At 38.1% G+C, this 27,857-nt stretch overlaps 1 protein-coding gene across 1 annotated transcript; it reads left to right on the top strand.

Moving 5' to 3' along the window:
- The first annotated feature begins 25 nt into the window (after positions 1-25).
- THAP12 (THAP domain containing 12) lies at positions 26-26,966 on the top strand. The gene is made up of 5 exons (XM_061150704.1): positions 26-369; positions 13,696-13,816; positions 17,441-17,548; positions 22,588-22,624; positions 24,079-26,966. The coding sequence occupies exons 1-5, from the start codon at positions 281-283 to the stop codon at positions 26,010-26,012; spliced, it is 2,289 nt and encodes a 762-aa protein (XP_061006687.1). The 5' UTR covers positions 26-280; the 3' UTR covers positions 26,013-26,966.
- The last annotated feature ends 891 nt before the right edge of the window (positions 26,967-27,857 follow it).

The raw sequence follows: 27,857 nt of genomic DNA, 5'->3' as shown, positions 1-27,857 counted from the left end.
GGCGGCAGCGTCCCGGGCGGGCGGGAGGTGCACCAGCGGCGGCGGCGGCGGTAAATCCTCCCGGCCGCTCACAGCACTGTGGAGCCGCGTCCCCAGCCCGGCCTCGGACCGCGGCGCCCCTCCTGCCCCTCGCGGCTTCTCTCCCGCCCCTCCCCCCCAGCGAACCGGCCCTGACGAGCCGGCCGGCCGGCCTGGCTCCCCTCCCCGGCCCCGACGGGCGGGCGGGCTGCCCTGAGGAGGCGGGGAGGGGAGGGCTGGGTCGGCCGGCGGGCAGACAACGATGCCGAACTTCTGCGCGGCCCCCAACTGCACGCGGAAGAGCACGCAGTCGGACCTGGCCTTCTTCAGGTTCCCTCGGGATCCGGCCAGGTGAGCGGCGGGCGCCGAGCTGGCAGTCCGGGCCCTCCTCCGCGGTCCGCGCTGCCAACCGCCGGCCCTGGGCAGGCTCCGGGGCTGAGGGGCGTGGGACACAATTGTCGACCCCAACCCGGCTCCGAGGTGGGGAGCGGGCCTCGAGCTGTGGGCGGGCGGGCGCGCGGGGGCCTCGGAGCACGTGCGTCCGCGGGGGCACTGCGTGTTGGGCACCACCCGAAATAAGAGGCAACTGGGCGGCACGAGTGGGTAAGGTGGGTTCTTGCCCTTTTTCGCTTGCTGTGTGACCTCAGACAAGCCGCTTTCCTCTCTGGGCTTTAGTTAATCCAGCTGTCAAAAGAGGGACCTGGAATCTGGTTGTGGTCTCCGGGGCCCTTCTGCCCCCGGGACAGTGTTTTTTTTGGAGTTTGACCACCTTTGATCTCCAGTCACAGCTGCTCCCTCCTTCGGACTTGCTCATGGTTCAAATTCTGTTTCTGACCGTTACTCATTATCTCACTTGGTTAATGTGGGGATAACGGGCGTGGGAGAGGACGGGGTACGCGAGAGGGCTTGGTAGTTGTTATTGAAACGTCTTCCTTGAGGTAACCCACCCGCTCTCACTTGTATTTAGAGTGATAGAATAGGGGCTGTATTTGAAAGTCTGAGGATTTTCCTTGGCATGTCTTGTTGATTCATTCATTTCCGGTCAGTACCTACTGTGTGTGTGTCAGGGCACTAACGTTAGAGGTCCCGGAAATTCAGAGTTTATGAAACAGCATTCCTGCCTGCAGAAAGCTTACAATCCATTTAAGGAGGTAGATGTATAATATATATAAATAGGCGATTATAATATAGCGTGCTGTTCTACAAATATTTATAGAATGCCTACTATGTACTAGGCATTGTTCTGAGCATTGGGAGAGAATAGATAAATAAAACGAAGTCTCTGTTCTCATGGAGTTTACATTCTAGTGGGGAAAATTAAGTAGATACACCTTCTGTCAGATGGTGATGAATCAGTTCAGTTCAGTCGCTCAGTAGTGTACGACTCTTTGTGATCCCATGAACCGCAGCACGCCCGGCCTCCCTGTCCATCACCAACTCCCGGAGTCCACCCAAACCCATGTCCATTGAGTTGGTGATGCCATCCAACCATCTTTTCCTCTGTCGTCCCCTTCTCCTCCTGCCCTCAATCTTTCCCAGCATCAGGGTCTTTTCCAATGAGTCAGCTCTTCGTATCAGGTGGCCAAAGTATTGGAGTTTCAACTTCAACATTAGTCCCTCCAATGAACACCCAGGACTGATCTCCTTTAGGATGGACTGGTTGGATCTCCTTGCAGTCCAAGGGACTCTCAAGAGTCTTCTCCAACACCACAGTTCAAAAGCATCAATTCTTTTTTTTTTTTTTCTTCATTTATTTTTTTGGACTCTGTGGAAGAAGGCGAGGGTGGGATGTTTCGAGAGAACAGCATCGAAACATGTATATTATCTAGGGTGAAACAGATCACCAGCCCAGGCTGGATGAATGAGACAAGTGCTCGGGGCTGGTGCACTGGGAAGACCCAGAGGAATCGGGTGGAGAGGGAGGTGGGAGGGGGGATCGGGATGGGGAATACATGTAAATCCATGGCTGATTCATGTCAATGTATGACAAAAACCACTACAATATTGTAAAGTAATTAGCCTCCAAAAGCATCAGTTCTTCGGTGTTCAGCTTTCTTTATAGTCCAACTCTCATATCCATACATGACCACTGGAAAAACCATAGCCTTGACTAGACGGACCTTTGTTGACAACGTAATGTCTCTGCTTTTTATTATGCTTTCTAGGTTGGTCATAATATTATGGATAAAAAGCAAATCTTTGACGGGAGGGGGCTGGGAGGGTAGCGAAATGGGAGTAGTAGGGGAGGCACAGTTGCTATTTTAAATAGGATTATCAGAGAAGGCCTCAGTAAGAGAGTCTATCTGAGCAAAGACTTGAGGTAGGTAAGGGAGTCAGCCATGGAAGTATCCAGGGGAAGTACATTTCAGTCTGTAGAAACCGTAAATGTAAAGGCAGGGCATGCTTGTTAGAGGTACAAGCAGGAGTCCTCAAGCTGATTTAAGGAAGGTCAGTCACTCAGTGGCGTCTGATTCTTTTCTTCACCCCATGGATTGTAGCCCACCAGGCTCCTCTGTCCATGGAATTCTCTAGGCAAGAGTACTGGCGTGGGTTGCCATTCTCTTCTCCAGGGGGTCTTCTCTACCCAGGGACCCAATTGTGGTCTTCCCCATTGCAGGCAGATTCTTTACCTTCTGAGCCACCAGGGAAGCCCAGAGGGATGTGGAAGAGGAAGAGATGAGACCAGAAAAATGTACATGTGTTTGTGTTAGGTGCAAATTGTGTAGGTTGTTGTAGGCTGCGGAAAGCAGGATGGCATCCTGAGTGAAATAGGAAGTCATCAAAGGGTTTAGAAGAGAGAGAATTATACGTTTAACAGAATCACTGGCTAACTTGATGAGTACATTGTAGGGAAGCAAGGGTGAGAGCAGAAAGACCAGTTAAAGGCAGTTGCAATGATCCAGGTTTAATTGCAGTAATCCAAGTTTATAGAGGTGGAGGTGGTAAGTAGTTGCGTTTGAGGTTTATTTGGAAGGTGAAGCTAGCAGGATTTTTAATGGTGTAGATATAGGTTGTAAGAGAAAAACAGAAGTCAAGAATGACTCCAGGGTTTTTTGCCTTTAAAAAAAAATTGAAGTATAGTTTATTTCCAATGTTGTATTATTTCTGCTATACAGCAAAGTGATGCAGTTATATATATACACACACATTCTTTTAAAAAAATTTTCCAATACACACATTCTTCTAAAAATTCTTTTACAGTGTGTTTTATCAAGGATATTGAATGTCGTTCCCTGTGCTACGCAATAGGACCTTGCTATTTATCCATTCTATGTATAATAGTTTATATCTGCTAACCCCAAACTCCCAGTCCAACCCTCCTCCACCACCTTCCCCACTGGCAACCACAGGTGTGTCCTTTATGTCTGTGAGTCTGTTTCTCTTCAGTAGATAGGTTCATTTGTGTCATGTTTAAGATCCCACATATAAGTGATATCATATGGTATTGTTTTTTTCTTTCTGACTTACTTAGTATGGTAATCTCTAAGTCCATCCATGTTGCTGCACATGACATTATTAAATTCTTTGTCATGTCTTGTGTAGTATTCCATTATAGATGTGTACCTCCTTGTCTTTATCCATCTTTTGATGTACATTTAGATTGTTTCCATGTCTTGGCTATTGTGAATAGTGCTGCTATAAACATGGGGGTGCATATATCTTTTGAATTACAGTTTTGTCCAGATAAACGACCAGAGTGGGATTGCTGGATCATACAGTAACTCTGTTTTTAGTTGTCTGAGGAACATCCATACTGTTATAGTGGTTGCACCAACTTACATTCCCACCAACAGTGTAGCAGAGCTCTCTTTTCTCTATACCCCCTTCAGCATTTGTTATTTGTAGATTTTTTAGTGATGGCCATTCTGACTCATGTTAGGTGGTACCTTGTGATTCTGGTTTGCATTTCTCTAATGATTAGTGATTTTGAGTATCTTTTTATGCGCCTGTTGGCCATCTGTATGAAGAATGACTCTTAAGATTTTTAACCTGAGCCTTTTTTGAGCTATAGAAGACTGGGAGGAGCAGGTTCAGTGGAGGACTATAAAAAATTTGATTTAGGACATGTGAAGTTTGAGAGCCCTCATAGACATTCAAAAATAGATGTCTTTCTTCATACATATCCATAAGTGAACTCAGAATTGTCCATGTTTAGGTCAATGACCTAAATATTTAAGAGCCAAAACTATTAAAAGATATACAGGTCTGGAATTTTAGAGACTTCCAGACTGGAGATTGTGAATATGGGCATTCTCGGTTTATAGAGGGTATTTAAAACCATGGAACTGGGTAAGTGAAGTAGACTAGGTCTGAGGATTGAGCCCTGTATTCTTAGTGTTTAAAATTCAGGGAGATAAGAAGGAACAACTAACTCAGGAGAGTGAGGAATAGCCATTGGGTTCTGTGGGAGCAGAGAAGAGGAGCATCTTAATCTGATTGGGCCTCTCTCTCTTAATTCCTTTGAGCCCAATTGGAAGTATATTTCGCTTGTATGATGAAGGCACCACCAGTCAATTCTGGACCACAGGTTGTTAATCTTTATAGGTAGTGAATACTCTTTTCATTATACTCCATAGTTGAGGAATATGGCCTGTAGGGGCTTAAAGTCTCAGATTTGGAAGGAGTTTGTAGATCTAGTGCAGTATCCTTTGAAGTGTTGGAATTCCCTCAGGAGTAGTGGCTTTTAAACTTTCTTGGGTCTCTGTTCCTTTTGAGAATCTAATGTAAGGACTGTTAAAAAAAAGACATAGACATGTTTTCGTATCAAGTTATTTATGGACCCTTAAGAGACTCTGCACATTTCTGACAGGTGGACCTTTGCTAAAACACCTCTCGTGTCAGTTCCTTTGCTTTATGAGGGGATACTTGAGGATTCTGGACAGCATTGACTATTGTTTCTTCCTTGTATTGAGTGGAAATGTGCCTCCCCCTTATAATTTATGCTTTGGAGATCCTACTTTTGTTCTCAGGTGACAATGAACAAAGCGTGTCCTGTTTTATCTATTTTTTAATTTGTTTTTTGGCCTTGCCTTGTGACATGCAGGATCTTAGTTCCCTGACTAGGGATTGAACCCGTGCTCCCTATAGTGGCAGGGCAGAGTCTTAACCACTGGACTCTCAGGGACTGGCACTGGACTCTGCCCTGTTTTATTAGGTTGGTGAAAAAGTAACTGCGGTTTTGGACCGTGAATTTTAAATCATTATAACTAGGCTCAGATACATCTTTATTAATCAAAAGAGGAATAGTTACAATCAAAACATTTTTGCCAACAAGAAATAAGTTTGTTTATTCCTGTAGTGTAAAAAATGGTGTTTCTGGATTCAACGAACTCTTGGAGAGTATTTTCTGCCTCTTGCTGGTTGTGGAAGCGTTTTGTCTGAAAAAAAAGTTGTCCAGATACTTGAAGAAGCAATAGTTGGTTCATGAGAGGTCAGGTGAATATGGCAGATGAGGCAAAACTTCATAGCCCAGTTCGTTCAACTTTTGAAGCATTCATTGTGCGATGTGCCGTGGAGGAGAATTGGGCCCATTCTGTTGACCAATGCCGGTTGCAGGCATTGCAGTTTTTGGTGCATCTCACTGATTTGCTGAGCATACTTCTCAGATGTAATAGTTTCACCAGGATTCAGAAAGCTATAGTGGATCAGATGGGTAGCATTAAAATGATGTATTAACCACATTTATATAAGAATGTATTCCACTCTCAAACAGCAAAGTTCAACAATGGCAAGACTGCTATTACTTTTGCACCAACCTATATGTAAGAGCCCTTTGAGTATTTCATGACCAAATTACGAGCTTTTTAAAAACTCTTTTAAAAACATCTTTATTGAGATGTTCGCATACCATACTATTCACCTATTTAAAATGTGCAGTTAAATGGCTTTTGGTGTGTCATGTTATTAAGTTAACATTTTTTTGATAAAAATATGCAGGCGTGTCTTGGTGTCTGTAGAGAATTGTTTCCAGGAATCCCCTGCAGTTACCAAAATCCATGTATGCTCAAGTCCCTTATGTAAAATGGCAGTAGTGTAAAATTTGCCATTTTAATCATTTTTTTAAAAAGCATATTTGAGTGTATCATCCAGTGGCATTAGTTACCATTCATTGTGTTCTGCATTCATCACCGCTGTCTACTTCCACAGCTTTTTCATTATCCTGAGCAAAAACTTAATTATTAAGCAGTAACTTTTTACCCCAGTCCATTTTCAGTCTTCATGAATTTTTCTGTTTTAGGTACTTTATACTCATATTATCTAAGTCAGTCACACAGTAATAGTTCTTTTGTGTCTGTCAAATTTTCTTAATGTACTAAAAGTCTTAACTTTGTATCAGAACCAAAAATCAGTACTATAGGATTTCAGATTCTACTGTATTTGACAAATTTTCACTGTGCCTAGAGTTTATTATAATAAAGAAATAGTTTCCAGAGTTGCATACTGAATTAATAATTGTATTCTTAGAGTTAGTGGTTATAGCTCATTTTTTTTTTTTCCTTCTGTAAATGGGTTGTAGGGAGGGTTGATAAAAGGTGACATTGCCAGCCCATCTATTATTCAAAAGTTAACTCACATTGTTAGCTAACCACAAATATAGATATATCTAATGCTGTTAAATAGTATATTTCCCATTCATTATATTTATAAATTCCATGCACATGAAAAAAAAATTATGGTTGCCCTGGGTCTTCGTTACTGCACGCAGGTTTTCTCTAGTTGCAGTGAGTGAGGGGTATTCTTTGTTGCGCTGTACAGGCTTCTCATTGTGGTTTTTTTTGTTGCAGAGCATGGGTACACAGGGTTCAGTAGCTGTGACACAAGGGGTCGTTAGTTGTGGCTCGAAGACCCTAGAGCATGGGGGCTCCAGTAGCTGTGGTGCGCTGGCTTTAGTTGCCTGTGGCATGTGAAGTCTTCCCGGATCAGAGATCAAACCCATGTCCCCTGCATTGGCAGAGGGATTCCTACCCACTGTACCACCAGGGAAGTCCCTCTGCACACTTTGAAAAACAACTATTTAGAAGTAACTTAAAATTCAAGAGTATAATTAATACATGGCACTCTGTGGAATTTCGTACCCTAATACCTCATATTGGTTTAGAAAAAGTAGCATTAATACACTTTAAATATATATATATATATATAATATAATCAACTCCCCTTAGGGCAGTGGCAGGAAGATAAGTTACCTAAAATTAAAATTTCTTTAAAAATACCTAAATTGCCCCAGGGTGGCTTGATTATTGCCCTAGCTTAGTAGAACTGATCCCCAGATCAGGTGAAGATACAACTAGAGCTAATGAATTGCTCTTATTATTAGAGTGAATTGGGCAGTTGAAACATTCTTCTTTCTTCTCAGACAGTACCGACTTTCCCCTGAGGTGGTGAGGTCTTATAAGATTCTTTGGTAGTTTAATCAAAGTTAACAGAGTTGGTATACTCTAATGTATAAAATGTAAAATGGTGGTTTCCAGGCATTCAGGAGGGTCCCCACGACCCTTTCACGGAATTTAAGTGGTGAAAACTACTTCATAATAACACTGACATTATTTGCCTTTTTTGTGCTCGTTATCTCAGGAGTGTACTGTGGAGTTTTTCAGGGACTTTATAAAATTATGAAGTCTCTACTCAGATAAGTTATATATTGTGTTTTATAAAATTTTCTAAGTATGACTTCAGATATAGGTGTTTAGTAGACATTTTCTTGGAAATGAACAAAATAAGCCTGCCAGTTACAGAAAAACACCTGACAGCCAAGCATTCAAACAAAAGTTATAATTTTGGAAAATTTATATTCCTTACCTTGAGCCAGACAACTCTCTAATTAGACTTTTCTGATGAAATCAGTGGTGATATTGATAAATGTGATTTTTAAAAAATATATCATATAATGAAATGTGTTGCCATTTAGCCAGTCTGCCAAACTTACTGAACTAATATTTTCTAAACTGATAAATTCATGGTTTTACAAAGACATACATGGATAAAAGTTCTATTCAAAGTGCAAGTTAAGAGTAGTGGATTTTAATCAAACAGTATGAAAAGGCTCATTGGTCTGGTTTCAAATTCCACATTGCAGCTAATCTTTAAGAAACCACCGCTTGTGGAGTTTTAGTGTCCTATCAAAGAACATCCACAATTATGTAGGAAATAGGAATATTGTAATAGTCTTTCAAACTGCATATCATTGAGAAGTCATTTCTTTCTTGTACTTCAGCCAAAACAACGTATGGCAACAGATTATATGCAAAAGCAGATTTGAGACTGTAGCTTTCTTCTATAAAGTTAGACATAAAAGAGATTTGCAAAGGTGGTGAACTGTGCCATTATTTTCACTAAATGGTTTCTGTTTTGGAAAGTATAGTTATTTCATTAAATGTTATCTATGATAACTTATAATGGAATTGCTATTTTTTAATGAAATAATATTTTAAATTTCTAAGTTGTAGTTTCTATAGTCATAAATATTGATAGATAAAATACATGTAAACAAAGTTTCTTTAGTTACTCAATAATTTAAGGGGTAAAGGACTCCTGAGACGATGATGTTTGAGAATCACTTCTATAAGATACAATCTTAAAGTACTTTCATATGATCTTATTTAATCCTCCAAACAATGCTGTGAATTATAATAATAACAATAATACTTATAGAATACTTCATATTCTGTGTGTCAGGCAGTATTCTATGTGTTTTATGTAGACCCTTGCAATAAATTTTGAGATAGTCTCTGCTTTCAGATGAGAAAAGCAGGCACAGAGAGATTAGCTAAATTATTCAAGATCCCAGAGAAATATCTAAAACCCCAAATGTAGGATAAAGTATGTAATATTATCCAAATTTATTTGACCATGAAACCTTTTTTTTTTTTTTTAAATTGGAGCAATTCTTTGACTAGTGTTCTTTGGAATATGTTTTGGAAATCTTGGCATTAGTAGGAGGCCATTGAAAGAAAAACTTTCAAACCTTAAAAAGGAGTGGTCAGTGATGGTTGACTAGTACCGAAAGGGTGGTTAAGTTGAAGACAGGAAGTGACCTTTGGATTTGGCAGGAAGAAATTCATAACCTTTAGCTGTTCCTGGGTAGCCATGATGAAATCTTACATGGGCCCACTCTGTCCTGTCCTGGATGTGAATCAGCCCTTTGTCCAGCTTATCCACACTGTATACACTACCTACCCATTAGTATTGGAAAGACATAGTATATATAGGGGTCAGTACTATACGTGGTTTCAGGTACCCACTGAGGGTCTTAGAATATATCCCCCATGGATAAGGAGGAGACTACTGTACATGGAGGTAGAATAGTCTTACCTACCTAGGTGTTTGTGTGTGTGTGATGTACACACTGTTTTAAAATCTGAAAATTGTTCCTCAGTAAGTGACATGTGAGTGAAGATCTAAAGACAGATCTTTGTATAGATTTTCCTGTGCAAAGGAAGTGAAAAAAAAGCAACAAGAAGAGTATTCTAGGTTGAATAAGCAGCCCGGGGAACAGCCCTATGATAAAAGGAATCACAGTGCATTCATGAAACTGAAATAAGGCATGTGAGGTGGCAAAGTGAAAGGGTGGTGTGATATGAAGAGGGAAAAGAAAACAAGGATTAGATTGTACAGAATCTTGTAAGACATATGAGGAGTTGGTTCTTTATCCTAAGAGTAATGGGAAGTCACTAAAGGATCTTACTCAGAGAAAGATAGTATTCTCAAATTGGTTTTTTAAAGCATTTTCCACTAGGAGAAGAGGTCACAGAAAGGTAAGACCAGTTTGGAAGTTGATGGATTTGGGTAATCATTCCATTGTGCCAAGGGAAAAAAAGGACACAGAACAGTGACAGGGAGAGCTAGGACAGGGAAGACATTAGTTTTAAAAAAAAGTTTGAGAGATAACTGTAGAAGTGTGTATGTGCATTTTAACATGTACACAAATAGTTGTGTGTTAAGAAAGACTTGTGGTCATATGTAATTTTTATAACTTACTGATGTGAAACATATATACACAGAAGATCGCAAACCATAAGTATATAGCTTGTTAGATTTTCAGAGTAACATGTCCATGAAAATTTTGCCCAGATTTAAAAAAAAAAGAATATTACTAACATCCTAAACTTCCTCTCCCTTGTGGTCCTTTCAGTTATTATCCTACTGTCTCCCGTGGTAGGCACTGTTTGACTACATGCACATTAGATTAGTTGGTTATTGAGGGGGAGGGGAAGTGTGATGGGAAGCTGTTTTATTGGTATATGACATCCGTAGGGAAAAGTGCAAAAATGATAGTCTAGAATTTGATGAATTTTTGTAAGGTAAATATACACAGGTCATGTTCAAGATCAAAAACATTACTAGCACCTCAGAAAGTCCCCAGTCCTGGTTGTTAACCTCTCCCTAAATGTATCCATTGTTCTCACTATCATTACTATGTTGAGGGGGGTCTCCAAGCCACCCCCATATTCAGAGATTCACTCGAACTCATAGAACTCAGTATATAGTTGCACTCAGTAAATAGTTGTATCACAGCTCAGTGTATAGCTGTACTGTATATACTCAGTATATAGTTGTACTCACAGCTAAGATTTCTTACAGCAGTGTAGTAAGAGCACGCATCTGCATCCTGAGAGGGAAAAGACAGAGGTAGAGTTGGAAGGATCTGTGTGTAGTCTTCCTTATGTTCTCTCCCTCCCATGTCTGGTCACTCAGAGTCCACTTTTCCCGAGCAGTGAAAATGCAACATTTGTGCCAGAGAAGCCCTTAGAGATCCAGTGCCCAAAGTTTTTATTGGGTTCTGGTCACTTAGACACTGTCTGCTTAGTATATGCTAAAATTCCAGGCTCCCAGAAAAAGGACAGACTTTCATTAAAAGTCATACTGTTTGCACGAACAGTCAAGGCACTAAAAGTCACCTTATCAGTTAGAGGAAATTTTAAATCAGTGTAGAGAAGCCAAGTTCCAACATCAGCCAAAAGACCAGCCTTACAAACAAGTCTTTCTGAAGATAGCAGCTTGAGGCCTGCTGTGTTAAATAACTCTTTTTCTGTACAATCACCATATATGAGTTTTGCCTACTCTTGAACTTAATATGAAAGGAATTATATATTGTGTACTCCTGACTTATTTTGCTCAACACGTTTGTGAGATCTAGCTAGTTCATTCCATTGCCAAAATAGTAGTCTGTATGTAATAATATACCACAGTTTATCCTTTCTATCCTTGATGGGCAAAGTTGTTTCACCTTCTCGTCAACATTTGGTATTACTTCTTTTACATTGTAGTCATTCTTAACCAGTATTGGTAATAATTTAGTTACAGTTTTAATTAGTATTTTCCTAATGACTAGTGAGATTGAGCTTTTTAAAAAATTTTATTTTCTTATTACTGAGCTTTTTTTTCATGTCTGTTGGCCTATTCAGGTTTCTCATTTTTACATTTGATTGTCTGAATTATTTGTAGGGAGTTCTTCATACATATTTTGGATATGAGTTCATTGTTAGATTGGTATATTACAGATCCCTTCTTCCATTTTGTGGGTTGCCATTTCACTCTTAAATGATGCTTTTAATGAATAAGTTATTAACTATAAAGTAGCCTGATTTATTCATCTTTTCTGCTGGACTTTTCTTCTGTTGACTTTTTAAGAGTTCTTTGTGTCAAGGTGATTAAGACAGTCTTTTATGTTATCTTTTAGAAACTATATTGTTTTACCTTTCATATTTAGGTCTATAATCCACTTGGAATTTATTTTTCCATAGATGAAAGTGCAGGTCAAGATTCATTTTTTCCCATACGGATGGCCAGTTCAGGACTATTGAAAAACTTTTAACTTCACCACTGTGCAATGATTCCTTTTCTTAAGCATTCACAGCTCTCCATTTTGTTCTATTTTTTTTATCTTTGTGCCATTATCACACTTATTTTTAAAAAGATATATGCTTTTTTTAAAAATTTTTTTGACTTCATCTTGAGTCATGTGGAAATTCCCCGACCTAGGATGAAACCCGCACCCCCTGCAGTGGAAGCTCTTAACCTTTGGACCACCAGAGAAGTCCAATGCCACAGTTTTAATAAGCTTTATAAGTCTATCTGGTAATATAAGTCTTTCGACTTTTTCCCCCCAAGATTGTCTTGACTATGCTGATCCTTTGAATTTCTATATAAAAAGTTTTAGAATGATCTTTGTCATTTCTCTCTCTCACACGAAGAGACATGCATAAAAGAACTTGTTGGGATTGTGATTGTATTAAATCAATAAAGCATTTTGAGAAGAATTGATATCTTTAGGAGTCAGTGTACCAATCCATGAGCTTGTGTATCCCTCCATTTATTCATTTAAAATTTTTTTCTAAAAGAAACAATAAAAATTAAAAGTTTTTTCTATTAGAAGTCTTATATATCTTTCATTAGATTTATTTCTAGTTATTTGATATGGAACAAGTAGGTGTAGTTAATTGGGCCCACTGCTCAACTTATTCTTGATTGAATCTGAGTGTTCTTTTTATCAGAAAGCTATTTCAATTTGGTTCAGAAATAATACAGACAGTGATGTTCTGTGTGGAAGATCTCCAGAGATTTAAGAATTAAAAAGCAAACTAAACTCTAGCAATATGGCATTTGTTTTATAGTGAGTTTTTATACCAAATAATTTAGATGTTGAAATCGAAATATTTATAATCACATTGTACAACTATGTAAGAATGTGATTAAAATACAGACATCTTAGGCATCGTTACTGTGTATAGTAATTAATACCTCTTGGTCAAATGAAATGCTTTACAATTTTAGGTTAGATAATCAACATTTTACCATGGTAATTTTGTTTTCCTGAAATTTTTACCGAGAGCTTAGTTTTTCTCTTTTAGGTGCATAGAACATTTCTGTCCTTTTTGGAAACAATTTAGAGCAGTGTCTGGTACAGTCCATGGGGTCGCAAATAGTCAGACACAATTTAGTGACTAAACAGCAGCAGCAGCAGTTGGCTCTTGATAAGGGCTTAATAAGCGTTATGGTGATGAAGATGATGTTAATTTTTTCCTACAGATATTTAAGCACCTAGAGGACATGGACTTTGTCTCAGTCACTATCTGTTAACACCATCTGTGTACTAGATTGTGTAGACACAATCCCTGCATTCATGGAACTTACAATCTACTTTGCACGTATCATTGTAGATAATCATGTTTATAATAAAGCAAATGAATATAGCCATTATGCTTCCGTAATAAACTCTATAGTTATTTACAGAACATCTACTTAGTGATTTTCTACAGTGACAATGTGTTTTCATATGCTTGTTTAAGTTGAAATCCTAGTGGGAATGTTAAGCTATTGGCCTCATGGTTGTGCAGTTTTTTGCTTGTACTGCCGATGATTAAGTCCTCTCTGATGCTAGGATGTCTTGGGAGTTGAAAGATTCAAGTTTAAGTTCTAGTTTTACTGCTAATTTTGTACATGACTCTGACAAGTTACTTCTTAACCTTCTCTGTAAATGAATGTACTAAATGATTTCTGAGGTTTCTTCCAGCTCTCAGTTTGCTGTTAATCAACTTCTCCAAATTATGTTATATTTTTGGGGTCTAGGGGAACAGAAATCTATTGTCCATAACAGATATTTACCTTAAAACTGAATGCTGAAATTTAAATGTTGAGCTCATAGTCCATAGTTTTATTTTGGCTCTATTTTTGTAGATGCCAGAAGTGGGTGGAGAACTGTAGGAGGGCAGACTTAGAAGATAAAACACCTGATCAGCTAAACAAACATTATCGACTGTGCGCCAAACACTTTGAGACCTCTATGATCTGCAGAACTGTAAGTGAGCAGAGGGTTTGTTTCTGTTTGTTTTGTTTTCACTCACTATTTGGTTGGAAATGTAAATCTTTATATATTAATGTTGGAGCGTATCCTTACACCCTGCCACTATTTTTTCCTTTAAGATGAAGACAGATTTGGAACTTAATAGTACCTATTTTGTTCTTAAAAACCTCCGTGTGTGTGTGTGTGTGTGTGTGTGTGTGTGTGTTTTAGTGTGTGTTTTAACCCTTCTATTTCTGATGCCCTATTCCCACTTTATCAAAGGTCACCACTTTTTAAACTTATTTTGTAGCCTTCAGAAAATTTTAGATGATTATAAAAGTGTATGTTTAAGGTGAATTTGACATTTTTATTTGGAACAGCTTCTCTAGAGCTTTTATATGAGTGAAGTCTTCATCAAGGGATAGAGCTCTTTGCAAATTTTTGTGTGTACTGTTAGAACCTACCCTTAATTTTTATGTGCTGGATACAACAGGAAGCAAATCATACAGTTCATGTGACAAAAACATTTTCATCAGTAATTTGCAATTTCATATCAAGACCTGAATCTCTTAGTCTTATTACAGTTAACTGTGAATTTGTCCAGATCACTTCTCCTCTCTGAGCCCCAATTTCTAATGAAGAATTTAAACCAGATAATTCCTGAGGTCTAAGATTTTTAACCGTCTGTGATTCTGTTACTGCTTTGATTCGTAAAAGGCACAGATAAGACAGATTTGATTGAAATAAAGCAGACTTGAAACAATTAAAAACTAGTTAGGAAGACAATTTTGTTAAGTATTCTTGCTTAGGTATGAAAGCAGATATTCTTGTTTAGGCATAACTGTCATCAGTTAATGGGATAGACATAAATTTAATTTGAAGATACACTATATACTGTTATGCAGCAATTTATTTTGATATTTTTTTCAGATACATTTTGCAGAGGCATCAGAAAACTAAAGAATGATTGGGTTATTTTATTTCTCAAAATTAATTGAAGCAGATACTTGTGAAGTCATTGGGAGGTGAGCCTATTCCGGTTCAACAGTTTAATCACAAATATTTGAGGGATATTTTTGCCTTGCTTTGTTAACAGGGTAATGATCAAAATAAAAAAATTTCATCTGTTTAAAAGGCAAACTTTATGTTCTTGACATTAAATAAAAATATCCCAAATTATTTTGAATACACATGCCATATGCATTAAAAAATTTTTATTTTATTAATAAATGCCATTTCTTAATCAGTTAATTCCAACAAGATTAATGTGAAAAATATAAAATATATAGTTCTATTCTTGTTTAGTCAGAGCATAGAACAGAACTATTTTTACTTTTTAAATTTCCACATAATTTTTAAATCTTGAATCAGTTATTGCAAATGTGAGAGATTTTCTTTCTCCACGTATAGAAGATATTGCTATTAAAATCTGGGTTATCTAATGTTTACACCCAAATGTTGTAAGAGTTTTGAATTCATTAGTTTGGCATTTAAGATCTCATCAGTAAACATTTGTGGTTAGTTCAACCAAAACCAAACATTATCTTTGATGCTAAAGTAAGATCATTACTTTATACTCAAGCCTTCATTCAGCAGTTAAAGATTAAATTTTGATACTGAATAAAATTGTCATGCACAGGAATAGAATGTAGCCTTTTTTGGCATGGGTACTTATGAGTAGGTGTAAAAATATTGCATGTTTTTCATTCATGTATTGTTTTTTGGTCTATAATACCTTTGCTTTATAACAGATTAATTTTATATGAAATTTTAAAGTTCTCCACAGTGTTTTATCCCTCCTCTGTTTATTTAATTGGAAGGTATCAAGACTTGACTCTGTATATGGATACGATTTTGCTTTGAGATGTTTGCTAAGCAGGAAAGCTAAAGCCCTTAGGGTGTGGTATTGTGTTTGTGCCCTTCAGTGATTGTGTACCGTATCAATCCCTGATTCAAACTCCATAGTAGACTGAGGATAATTGGCCCAGCACTAGAAGTTGAATGTCATTAAGAAATAGATTTTCTTCTTTGTGTTTTCCCTGAGGCTTGTGATTGAACTAGAAAATGTTGAATAGAAATAGAAATTCTTCCCAAATGTGTTTAACAGTTCTTTAGATAAAACTTAAGATAAGTGTGTTCTCTTTAATTATATATATTTTCCATCATATTTTCCTAACCTTCTTTCCTTGAGTTAAAAACATATGGGGATTGTTACTTTTGTTTGACATATACTTTGAATGTGCTTTATTAGCTTTGAAACAATCATTGCTCCCACAAAAGCTTTTTAAACTGAACTGTGTTTTGTTTTTATCAGTGCAAATTTGGGAAGACATTAAAGGCATGGTTTCTTTGGACTAGCTAAAGGAATGTAGTAGCAGTTATTCATCTGTTACTCTGCCTCTTAATAAACTTCTTGTCCCTACCTGACATGTGGTCTATCTGGCTGTGGGAGACTGTCACTATCTAAATTTGCATCCAGCTTCTAGTCAGATTGAATAAGGTTATAAGGATAGAGAATGGTCACCCTTCAGTGATAAGACTATTATTAGAAATACCTGGTTCAGTGTTTGCAAAAATGTGATTATGTGTATAACTTGTGGCATATGAGTGGCACATATCAAGTGGCACTTGTGGCATATATCAAGTGGCACATGAATCAGTTTTTATCTTAAATTTTGTAATATGTGTTAAAAATATAACTGGCTCATCAAATCATTATTTTGTAGTTTTTATTCCTTAAGATTTTGTTAGTTAAAAAAGTGAGTCAACTATGAAAAAGTATAGGTGGTTGGGTAACTGAAATGGCGAGCATTATGATCATTAGTGTGTGAATAACTTCATCTAATTCAATACCTGAGTTCTATTCAAAAGAAGAAACTGAGTCCAGAAAGGGAAAGTATTTGTCCATGGTCTCAGAGTGAGTCACGGGTAGAATAAGGACTAGCTCCTAAGCCTCCTGTGGAAGTATTAGTGGCTCAGTAGTGTCCGGCTCATTTTGACCCCATGAACTGTAGCCTGCCAGCTCCTCTGTCTGTGGAATTCTCCACACAAAAGAATACTGGAATCGGTACCCATTCTCTTCTCCAGGGGATCTTCCCAACCCAGGGATCAAACCTGGTTCTCCTGCATTGCAGGCAGATTCTTTACTGTCTGAGCACCAGGGAAGCTCTTGGTCTCCTGGGTCCTCGTCGGTATTATTTCACAGTGCCTTAATGCTTCTCAGTAATAGTAGCGAAGGAGGAGTGAATGGTAGGTAAAGGAGGGAAGAGTTTTTATGAAACGTAAAAGAGGATAGCTAATTTGAGAAACTTATGTGCCTGCTTTCCTTTGTAGGCTCATGGAAGAACAGAAAAGTAGCTGGGAGATTGAATTAGAAAACCATTTATAAAATACAAATACATGTTACTTTTTATGCCTATCATCAGTTCAGTTCCTTCATTTATAATAGTAAGATTGCCAGAAGGACAAATGTAAAAGGAGTTAGAAAGCTGATCTGGACTGACATCATCAGTTCTGCAAGTCTCTATGCTTTAGAATTGGTATTGAAGTACTACTGGGGAAATCATTAACAATCAGTTTTGTTTGTGTGTAATGTATTCTTAAGGACTGTTTCTGCATTAACACATTTTTCTTTTTCAGAGTCCTTACAGGACAGTTCTCCGAGATAATGCCATACCAACAATATTCGATCTTACCAGTCATTTGAATAATCCACATAGTAGACACAGAAAACGAATAAAAGAATTGGTATGTCAGTGTGCTTCCAGCTTTTCTATCCTCTATAATATTATGATATCAAGTATAGATGCATTCATGTTAACACTGAACCAAGTTACTTTCTATATCAGTGTAGCATTATGGGGGATTAATGCCATGGTTATTGAAGTAGCATGGACCTAAAATGTTTAGTTTGTTTTAGTATTTGCTTTGGAAAGTCTTCCTCAAATTTAGCCAGTTGATACTTGTTGACTTGAGCCAAAGTATGCTGTTAATTCAGTTCAGTTGCTCAGTCGTGTCCGACTCTTTGCCACCCCATGGACTGCAGCATGCCAGGCCTCCCTGTCCATCACCAACTCCCGGAGTTTACTCAGACTCATGTTCATTGAGTCAGTGATGCCATCCAACCATCTCATCCTCTGTTGGCCCCTTTTCCTCCTGCCTTCTATCTTTCCCAGCTTTAGGGTCGTTTTAAATGACTCAGCTCTTCCAATCGGGTGGCCAAAGTATTGGAGTTTCAGCTTCAGCATCAGTCCTTCCAAGGAATATTCAGGACTGATTTCCTTTAGGATGGACTGGTTGGATCTCCTTGCTCTCCAGGGGACTCTCAGGAGTCTTCTCCAACACCACAATTCAAAAGCATCAATTCTTTATCTCTCAGCTTTCTTTATAGTCCAACTCTCACATCCATACATGACTACTGGAAAAACCATAGCCTTGACTAGATGGACCTTTGTCAGCAAAGTAACGTCTCTGCTTTTTAATATGCTGTCTAGGTTGGTCATAACTTTCCTTCCAAGGAGTAAGCATCTTTTAATTTCATGTTAATTTCATGCTGTTAATTATGGGCTACTAAATCATTTTCTTCCAGGGAAGCAGGAAAAAAACTCACCTCTTCCTTTGTGGTAAAGAAAGTGGGACTGAAGCATATTTCTAGAATATTTTGGCACACAGGGATTAAGAACGGGAAAGAGTGAAAGTTAAGACATGGGTAGTTTTACTAGAGATAAGGATTCCATCACTATTAAGTACTGACAGGGTTTATAAAACTTGTAAGTCTCTCTCTGTGGCATCTTTGTGCATGTTTTTATAAACCTTTGATATCCTTAAAACCTACCTGGTTTTTGTTGACCTTAGATGAACAAAATGAAATTACTCAGACTCCTCAGACCATGGCTTTCTGTCATCATTGCCACCAGGAAGCCCCTTATTTTTTTCCTTATTACCATTCCCATTCCTCCCCTTCCTCCATTTTGTATCCGTGCTCGTGTACTAATGAGTCATTTCAATCCATTGGCTATGTGCTTTTTAAATATAACATTTGTCTAGTTTTCCTCATTTTCTTCTATATTTACCTTTCATAATCAGATCTTTGATCCATTTGAATTTGTATGGTGTCCGGTAGAGATCTAATTTACCTTTCTATTTATAAGGATCAAGTTTTCCCAACATAGTCTGTTAATCAGCCTGGATAGGATGCTGCTCCTTACATTGCTTTGTATTAAATCATTTTCACATAGAGTGATTTCTTAAGTCTTCTTTTTCAAAATTGTCTTAGCTATTTGTAGACTTTTATTCTGCTGTGTGAATTTGAGAATCCTTTTGTCATATTCTAGAAATTCTGTTGAGATTTTCATTATAAGTACTTTGAACTAATATTTTTGCAATGTTAATTAGTCATATCCACGAATGAAAAAAAAAAACAATAAAATAGCTATCAAGTAGCATGGCAGTCATTGACAAAGCTACTAGTTCTTTGAAAAGACTATTAAAATACTTTCAAAACAGTACTTCTCTGGTGGTCCAGGGGCTGACTTCTCACTTCCAATGCAGGGGGCCCAGATTTACTCCCTAATCAGGGAACTAGATCCCACATGCCACATGAAACTAAAGGATTTTGCGTGCTGCAGTGTGGCTCAGCAGTAAAAGAATCTGCCTGCAATACAGGAGACTTTCAGGAGACTTGGGTTTGATCCCTAGATCAGGAAGATCCCCTGGAGAAGGAAATGGCAACCCACGCCAGTATTCTTGCCTGGGAAATCCCATGGTCAGAGGACCCTGGTGGGCTACAGTTATGGGGTCAAAAAGAGTTGGACAGGACTGAGCAACTAAACAACATGCTACAGTGAAGATCATAGATCTTGTGTGCTGGAACTAAGATCCAGTGCAGCCAAGTAAATAAATAAACACACACAAAAAATTATAATAATTTAGAAGTGCAGAAAGTAAAATTATGAAAAATTTTCAGGATTTTTGTTCTTTAGAAGAGAACGTGTACATTCTTCCTTAATTACTTCCTAAATTACGGTGAGAGTATGTTTTTCTGGTTAAGAGAAAAATTATTTGTTTGACTGTGTTGGGTCTTAGTTGAGGCTCATGGGATCTTCGTTGCATCATGCGGGGATCTTTTAGTGTGGTCCATGGACTGTCTGTAATTGTGGTGTGCAGCCTCAGTTGTGGCACAAGGGCTTAGTTGCTCTATGGCATGTGGGGTCCTCTTTCCCCAAGTAGAGATCAGACATGTGCAACCTGCATGGCAAGGTGGCCACTGGGCCACCAGGAAAGTCCCTCCACCAATTTTGAAGATCCCCCCTCCTTTTTTTTTTTTTTAAGATTAATTCTAATAGTCTACTGGGTTTTCTGTGTAGTTGATTGTATCATCTATAAATAAGGACAAATTTGCCTCTTCTTTCAGTCTTCCAATTTTAATGTTTTCTGTTGCCTGTCTTATTGTTTGGTCAGGATCATCTCTAGAACTGTATTGAGTAGTCCCAGTAATGTCATGGCTGATACACTTGTCTTATTCCATTAAACGTGATGTTTCCATTGGTATTGTTAGGTAATTTTTTTTATCAAGTTAAAGAAATACCCTTTATTTTCTTTCAGTCCTCATATTCAGAGGTTTTTTGTGTGTCTTAACTTACGGAACTTATCAATATTTTCATTGCATCTGTTCTTTTTTTCCCTCTTCTTTAATGCTTAGTGAATAACACTGATGGATTTGCTGATGTTGAACCATCTTTGCCCAATTGATTGCAGTATATTTCTTTTCATTTTCATATACTGTTCGATTTAGTTGGTCAGTTTTGCATTTATAAGTCTTGGCCTGTAATTTCTTTTCACGTCTTCTTCTTACACAGTTATGATATCAGGGATCCGTGGGCCTCATAAAATGAGTTAGATAACTTTTCTTTTTTTCTCTCTTAATTTTCCTAGAAAAACTTGTATAAGGTAGATATTGTCTGCTCTTGAAAGTTAGGTTGAACTTGGTAAAACCATCAGAGGGCTTTGGGTGGATGAGGGAATATTTTGATTACCATTTCTGTTTATTTCTGTTGTTTCTCTTTCTTCTTGTGCTTTATATGTTTCCAAAACTTTATGAGCTTCACCTAGAGTTTTAGATGCTTGCCTTCCTCTGCTCCTAAAATTACTTTAATAGTCTTTTCAAAGAAACAGTAGTGAGTTTTATCACTGATTGCCATACCTATGAACTATTTTATCGGCTTCTGCTTGATTCGAAGGATTTATTTTTTGGCTCTTTTTTAGCTTCTTGAATTTTTAACTTATTTACGTATATTCAAAGCTATAAATGTCTATATTTTAGCTGTATCCTACAATTTTAGACATGTAGTGCTTTCATTGTTCAACTGTGAGTGTTTTGTAATTTCCCCTGTTTCTTTAACATAAGATTGTTTTTATTTTTAGTTTCTAGACATGGGTTTATTTTTTAAAACTTTATGCCCCCAAATGTTTGATGCATAGAGGGTATGTATAGTCTATGTGATATTCTTTCTAATTTTTTTTTGCATCCATTATTGCTGTTGACGTCAATGCCAGTCTCATTCTTGTTCCTTTTTAGGTGAATGCATTTTTCTCCTTTAAATATTTTTTTCATATTTGATATTTCAAATTTCACTAAACTATATCTGAATGTGAGGTTTTTTCTTATCCAGACTGATACTGTACAGTTCTGAGGAATCCTCAGTTTTTATTTCTTCATGCTTTTCTTCTGCTCTGTTTTTTTTCTGGGACTTCTCATAGATGAATGCTGACACTGCACATCAGCTTTCTTAGTAACATGAAGCAGGGGTGAGGAGCCCAATCACTTCCCATCCTGTAGCTATCATTTCCTGTTCTCTGCCCCTCAGGGAACCTCAGATAGCTTACAGTAGGCACACTCTTCCGGGTCTGCCATCCTTGTAACCCCGCAGCCCGCAGGATGAGGAGGGAGTGCTGCAGACTGCCCAGCCTGCTGACGTTTTGTCAGTGCCACGTCCTGTGCTGCCCGGCAGGTGCCCGCTGTCTGTAGCTGCCACTGGTACTGCTGCTTTCATGCCCTGCAGTAGTCATGGGCTGGGTTGTGATCTAATAGTTATCGTGGGTTAGAGGGAGAGAAAAGGACACATTTAGAAAGTTCTCCCCCAGTCTAAGCCTGAATATGTCACTTGGCTGTCTGTGCTGCTTGTATCCATTTCTCTTCCATTTTGGCATTGTCACTTTCTCCTTCCCAGAGATTTCTCGCAGCTTTCATGTTAGGTTCTGGGATCCAGCAAATCCCTTTTACATGACATCCCCTGGGGTTAGATTTGGGGAGGGGGCATGATTTACGGACCTTGAGTTTGACCTCAAGTGCCATCATATATGTTCATGCCTTTTATTAGCCAGCACATACTTGTAACCCCAAATTATGATGATTTAGGTATAAAGTTAAATGATGTATTCTTTACCCTCTAGTATTTTATTATAAACTTGGAGTCATTAGCAGATTATTCTAGTTTTCTTGCCATCCGTCTGTTTGAAGAATGTATTCTTTATGAAGCATTTATGCTCTTGAAAGCATTAAATTTGGGACTTCCCTGGTGGTCCAGTGGTTAAGATTTCACACTTCTACTGCAGAGGACATGGGTTCAATTCCTGGTCAGGAAACTTAAGATTCCACATGCTGCATGGCATGGCCAAAAAAAAAGAATTAAATTTGACTCATAATATGCTTTTTACTTGAGTCTGTGATGATACACTGGAGTTCAGTTTTCTTAGAGATAATTCTTTCTTTTTTTCTTATCATTTAGAGTGAAGATGAAATCAGGACACTGAAACAGAAAAAAAGTAAGTGATAGTGTTAATGACTCAACTTCTGAATGCCTTTTAAAAAGGCCTTGACCTGGTAAGGACAAATAAATACGTTTTATGTCCAAAACCTACTGTGAGAATGATGTAAGAGTGTGGTAGGCATTGTCCTGTGGTCTGCAATTGTCTGTGAGATAAAATCTTAGCTCAGTTAGTCTTTATTGAGTACCACTATGCCAAGCACTTGGCCTTCTCTCTTTCCACTAGGTGCTCCCAGTGTGGTGGGGCACAAGGCAGAGTATCTCACTGTATCTCTGTCCATGCAACCTGTGGTGCACACTGAGTTCTTGGTAAATATTTAAAGAATAAGTGCTGTTGAGATCCTTGGCTTTACGGAGAGTAGGAGTCACAGTAGCTGTTCTCCAGGCGCTGGTGCCTGAGCTGTGTCACCAAAGAAGGAGGACTAGAGGAGCTTTTGTTTTTATCAATTATTACTATTAATCTTCCTTTCCTATCTCTTCCTACTACTGTTATTGTTATTAACATAACTTTTTACTGAGTGCTTACTGTGTGCCAAGTCATTAAGAGCTTTGCATATATTAATTCATGTAATTTTCACAGTAACCCTGAGGGGTAAGGACTATTATTTTCCCCCTTTATAGATGAAGAGACATGGAGTCAGGCAAAGAAAGGAGCAAAGGATATTCTGTGTCTTGAAACAGGGTGCCAGATTTGGGGAACTACACATGCATTTTGTTGTTCGGGCTTCTACTAACCCATGATGGTTAAAAAACGAACCTAAAGGGGCCACAGGGGCCAGGATTTACAGGGTTGTGAGCGTAACTATGGTCAGAACCCTTAACCTCAGGGCCTCAGTTCTCCCATCCACATATGAAGAGATTATGCTGAGATTTCTGTTAATAACATACTAATATAGCTCTAGAAATTGCATGAATATAATTTGTAGTGTATTGTCTCATCTCTCATATAAAAGTATTGCTTAAAAGTTTCAGCATGGACCTTGGAGCCAGACAAGCTTGGATTTGAATTTTCACCTCTATCTGTGACCTTGGCAATTATTTACTGTCCTCATTTGTTAAATGGGGTTGATAACATGCCTGTAGAGGGAGCAGTGTGCTACATAGAGGACAGCACAGTGCCCCAGTAAATGTTAGTCCTTCCTGTCCTTTTTGTGAGGGCATGGACCGTCTGTATATGTAATGTAATGAATTTCTTAAATTCATAAGAAATTGTTCCTCTCAAAATAGCATTGACATGTAGGATGAATATATATTCATTCATAATGTTTGTCTCCTCCACTAGAGTGTGTCTTAATTTAATCTCTGCATCCTAATCTGTGGTCTAGTAGGTGACTCGTGAGTGTTGAATGAATGAATTTGTGGATTTTAAATATTTAACCAGTCATATACGTAATTTTTTGTTTGTATGATTCCTTATGAGCCTGTTTATAAAATTAATTCTTTGTTTTCCAGTTGATGAAACTTCTGAACAGGAACCAAAACATAAAGAAGTAAACAACAGCAATGCTCAGAATCCCAGTGCAGAAGAAGGGGGTGAAGAGCAGGATGAGGACATTTTACCTTTAACTCTTGAAGAGAAGGAAAACAAAGAATATTTAAAATCTTTATTTGAAATTTTGATTCTTATGGGAAAACAAAACATACCTCTGGATGGACATGAAGCTGATGAAATCCCAGAAGGTCTTTTTACTCCTGATAACTTTCAAGCACTGCTGGAGTGCCGGATCAATTCTGGTGAAGAGGTTCTGAGAAAGCGCTTTGAGACAACAGCAGTGAACACACTGTTCTGTTCCAAGACGCAGCAGAAACAGATGCTGGAGATCTGCGAGAGCTGCATTCGGGAAGAGACCCTCAGGGAGGTGAGAGACTCTCACTTCTTTTCCATCATCACTGACGATGTGGTGGACATCGCGGGGGAAGAGCACCTGCCTGTGTTGGTGAGGTTTGTCGATGAAGCTCACAACCTGAGAGAGGAATTTGTAGGCTTCCTGCCTTATGAAGCTGATGCAGAAATTTTGGCTGTGAAATTTCACACTACAATAACTGAGAAATGGGGATTAAATATGGAGTACTGTCGTGGCCAGGCTTACATTGTGTCTAGTGGATTTTCATCCAAAATGAAAGTTGTTGCTTCTAGACTTTTAGAGAAATATCCCCAAGCTATCTACACTCTCTGCTCTTCCTGTGCCTTAAATATGTGGTTGGCAAAATCAGTGCCTGTTATGGGAGTATCTGTCGCATTAGGAACAATTGAGGAAGTTTGTTCTTTTTTTCATCGATCACCACAACTGCTTTTAGAGCTTGAAAATGTAATTTCTGTCCTCTTTCAGAACAATGAAGAAAGGGGCAAAGAACTGAAGGAAATTTGCCATTCTCAGTGGACAGGCAGGCATGATGCTTTTGAAATCTTAGTGGACCTCCTACAAGCACTTGTTTTATGTTTAGATGGTATAAATAGTGATACAAATGTTAGATGGAATAACTACATAGCTGGCCGAGCATTTGTCCTCTGTAGTGCGATAACAGATTTTGATTTCATCGTTACCATTGTTGTTCTTAAAAATGTTTTATCTTTTACAAGAGCCTTTGGGAAAAATCTTCAGGGGCAAACCTCTGATGTCTTTTTTGCAGCCAGTAGCTTGACTGCAGTGTTACATTCTCTAAATGAAGTGATGGAAAATATTGAAGTTTATCATGAATTTTGGTTTGAGGAAGCCACCAATTTGGCAACCAAACTTGATATTCAGATGAAACTCCCAGGGAAATTTCGCAGAGCTCAGCACAGTAACCTGGAATCTCAGCTAACCTCTGAGAGTTACTATAAAGAAACTCTAAGTGTTCCAACTGTGGAACACATTATTCAGGAACTGAAAGATATATTCTCAGAACAGCACCTCAAAGCTCTTAAGTGCTTATCCCTGGTACCCTCTGTCATGGGACAGCTCAAATTCAATACGTCAGAGGAGCACCATGCTGACATGTACCGAAGTGACTTACCTAATCCTGACACACTCTCTGCTGAGCTGCATTGTTGGAGAATCAAATGGAAACACAGAGGGAAAGATATAGAACTTCCATCCACTATTTATGAAGCCCTTCATCTACCAGACATCAAGTTTTTTCCTAATGTTTATGCATTGCTGAAGGTCCTATGTATTCTTCCTGTGATGAAAGTTGAGAATGAACGCTATGAAAATGGGCGAAAGCGTCTCAAAGCATACTTGAGGAACACTTTGACAGATCAAAGGTCAAGTAACTTGGCTTTGCTTAACATAAATTTTGATATAAAACACGATTTGGATTTAATGGTGGATACATATATCAAACTCTATACAAGTAAGTCAGAGCTTCCTACAGATAATTCAGAAACCATTGAAAATACCTAAGGGACTTTTAATCTAGACTTTCTCTTACATTTGATATTTGAAAAAAAAAACTTGTAAGAAATTTAAAAATATCTTACAGAAAAGTTGTAAGGGTAGGCCACTTAATCACTGAATATCTTGACCTGTAGGCCTCCCATTGAGTACATTAGTCATTGATAATCTGCCTGTTTAAACAGCCTGTTCGAATGCCCATGCTTTGGAGATCTAACTGTTCTTCCAGAAGATAGCACTGAAAGTACCATATTACAGTTTTATGTGATGTCTGCTAATGGCACTTCGGAACTGTTTTAGTTAAGTGATTTTAGACATTACGTTTATCACTGTGGATCAAATTGTCAGGTATTAAGTTATCAGATCTTTGAAAAAATAAAGTTAGAGGAGGTAGGGGAGGAAGGAATGCATTTTGTAAAATGTTACAGTGAAGCTCATGACTGACTTTTGAATAGTAGGAGTTATAAGTATGCTATTAAAAATCTGTAAAGGACAGTTAAGAAAATTATCAGACTACAAGAGAAACGTGTAAGCTTGTCAAACAAGGATTTCAGTGTAGATTTTCTCTTTATCAAGTGAAGTTAAAGCAACAAGTTAAAATTTGAATGGAAGAGCCTGCCATTGTTGTTCCACATCTGGTTATTGCTGTTTACATTCCTTTATTGAGCCTACGTCTTCGTAAGCTTTTTGGCAGGTATATGTTGAACACTTCAGTTTCATGGTCAAGAAAGGATCAGAGGCCATGGATACTGACAACTGATTTGTCTGTTTTCTTCTGTCTTTTTCCATGACTGTATCTACTGCCTCATCTTGATTTACAAGCAAAGCCTAGAAAGCCTACAAAAAGAAGTGTTTTGTAGTTTATCTAGGAATAATACAGAAAATATTGCTGTTATTTTTGGTGAAGAAAATCAATTTTGTATAGTTTATTTCAACCTAAATAAAATGTGAATTTTGTGTAAAGTTCAGATACATTTTTTTTTGTGGGGACAAAGCAGATTCTTGTGGTAAAATTATCTTTTCAAAAATATCACCTTCACAATTGAAGGTAAGTTCTTTTCTCTTTGGTATATGGTTTACTACTTGGGTATTAAAAAAACCATTTTAATTGTGAAGTTATTAAATGTAAGATGTATCTAACTTTTAAAATATTATATGTTGTATAACCCCTGATACAGTTAACTTTTGCATAATTGTTGCTGGCCAAAATGTAAATGAATGAATATTGCAGAAACATTGAATTGTTTATGTTGGGATAAGTTAGTGCTACTTGAGCTTCAGAAAACAGGATGAGAGTGTATTTGCCAATTGCTGGGTCTTACTGATAGTAGTGCATTTTCTTCTTGTAGACAAACAGGGCAGATATGTCAAATCAGGACACATTACCCATGCAAGCTATAAAAATGATAACAGGGTTTTTCTTATATCCAGAGCTCTGAGAGGTGCCTCTGTCCTTGACAGAACTGTTCAGGTTCACAATGGCAGGATGACAGAGGAGGAAACACAGCAGGCCTTTTAATAGCTGCATCTAGTTCTTAGGACACTTAAGTAGCAGTTTGACCTTGGCAGATTGTATAATCTGGGTATATTTCCTCAACTGTAAAACCACATGCTGTGCTATGAGGATGAGATAATTTATCATCAGTCATCTATTACTACTTAACGGTATCCCAAAACTTAGTGGCTTGAAAAGAAAAAAAGCTAAACCACCAGTTTTGAATAGTTCTTTTGCTAGTCTCATCTGGGCTCTGCATTCATTTGGCAGATTGACTGGGGGCCTAGATGGGACAACTGGGCCTGTCCATGTAGTCTTTTATCTTGGGCTTGTGGCATGGTTATAGGGACTTACCTGGT

Source organism: Dama dama, chromosome 1, assembly GCF_033118175.1.
Source record: "Dama dama isolate Ldn47 chromosome 1, ASM3311817v1, whole genome shotgun sequence".
Taxonomy (NCBI): domain Eukaryota; kingdom Metazoa; phylum Chordata; class Mammalia; order Artiodactyla; family Cervidae; genus Dama; species Dama dama.
Note: the sequence above shows the minus strand (reverse complement) of the source record. Positions and strands in the feature narration are given on the sequence as shown.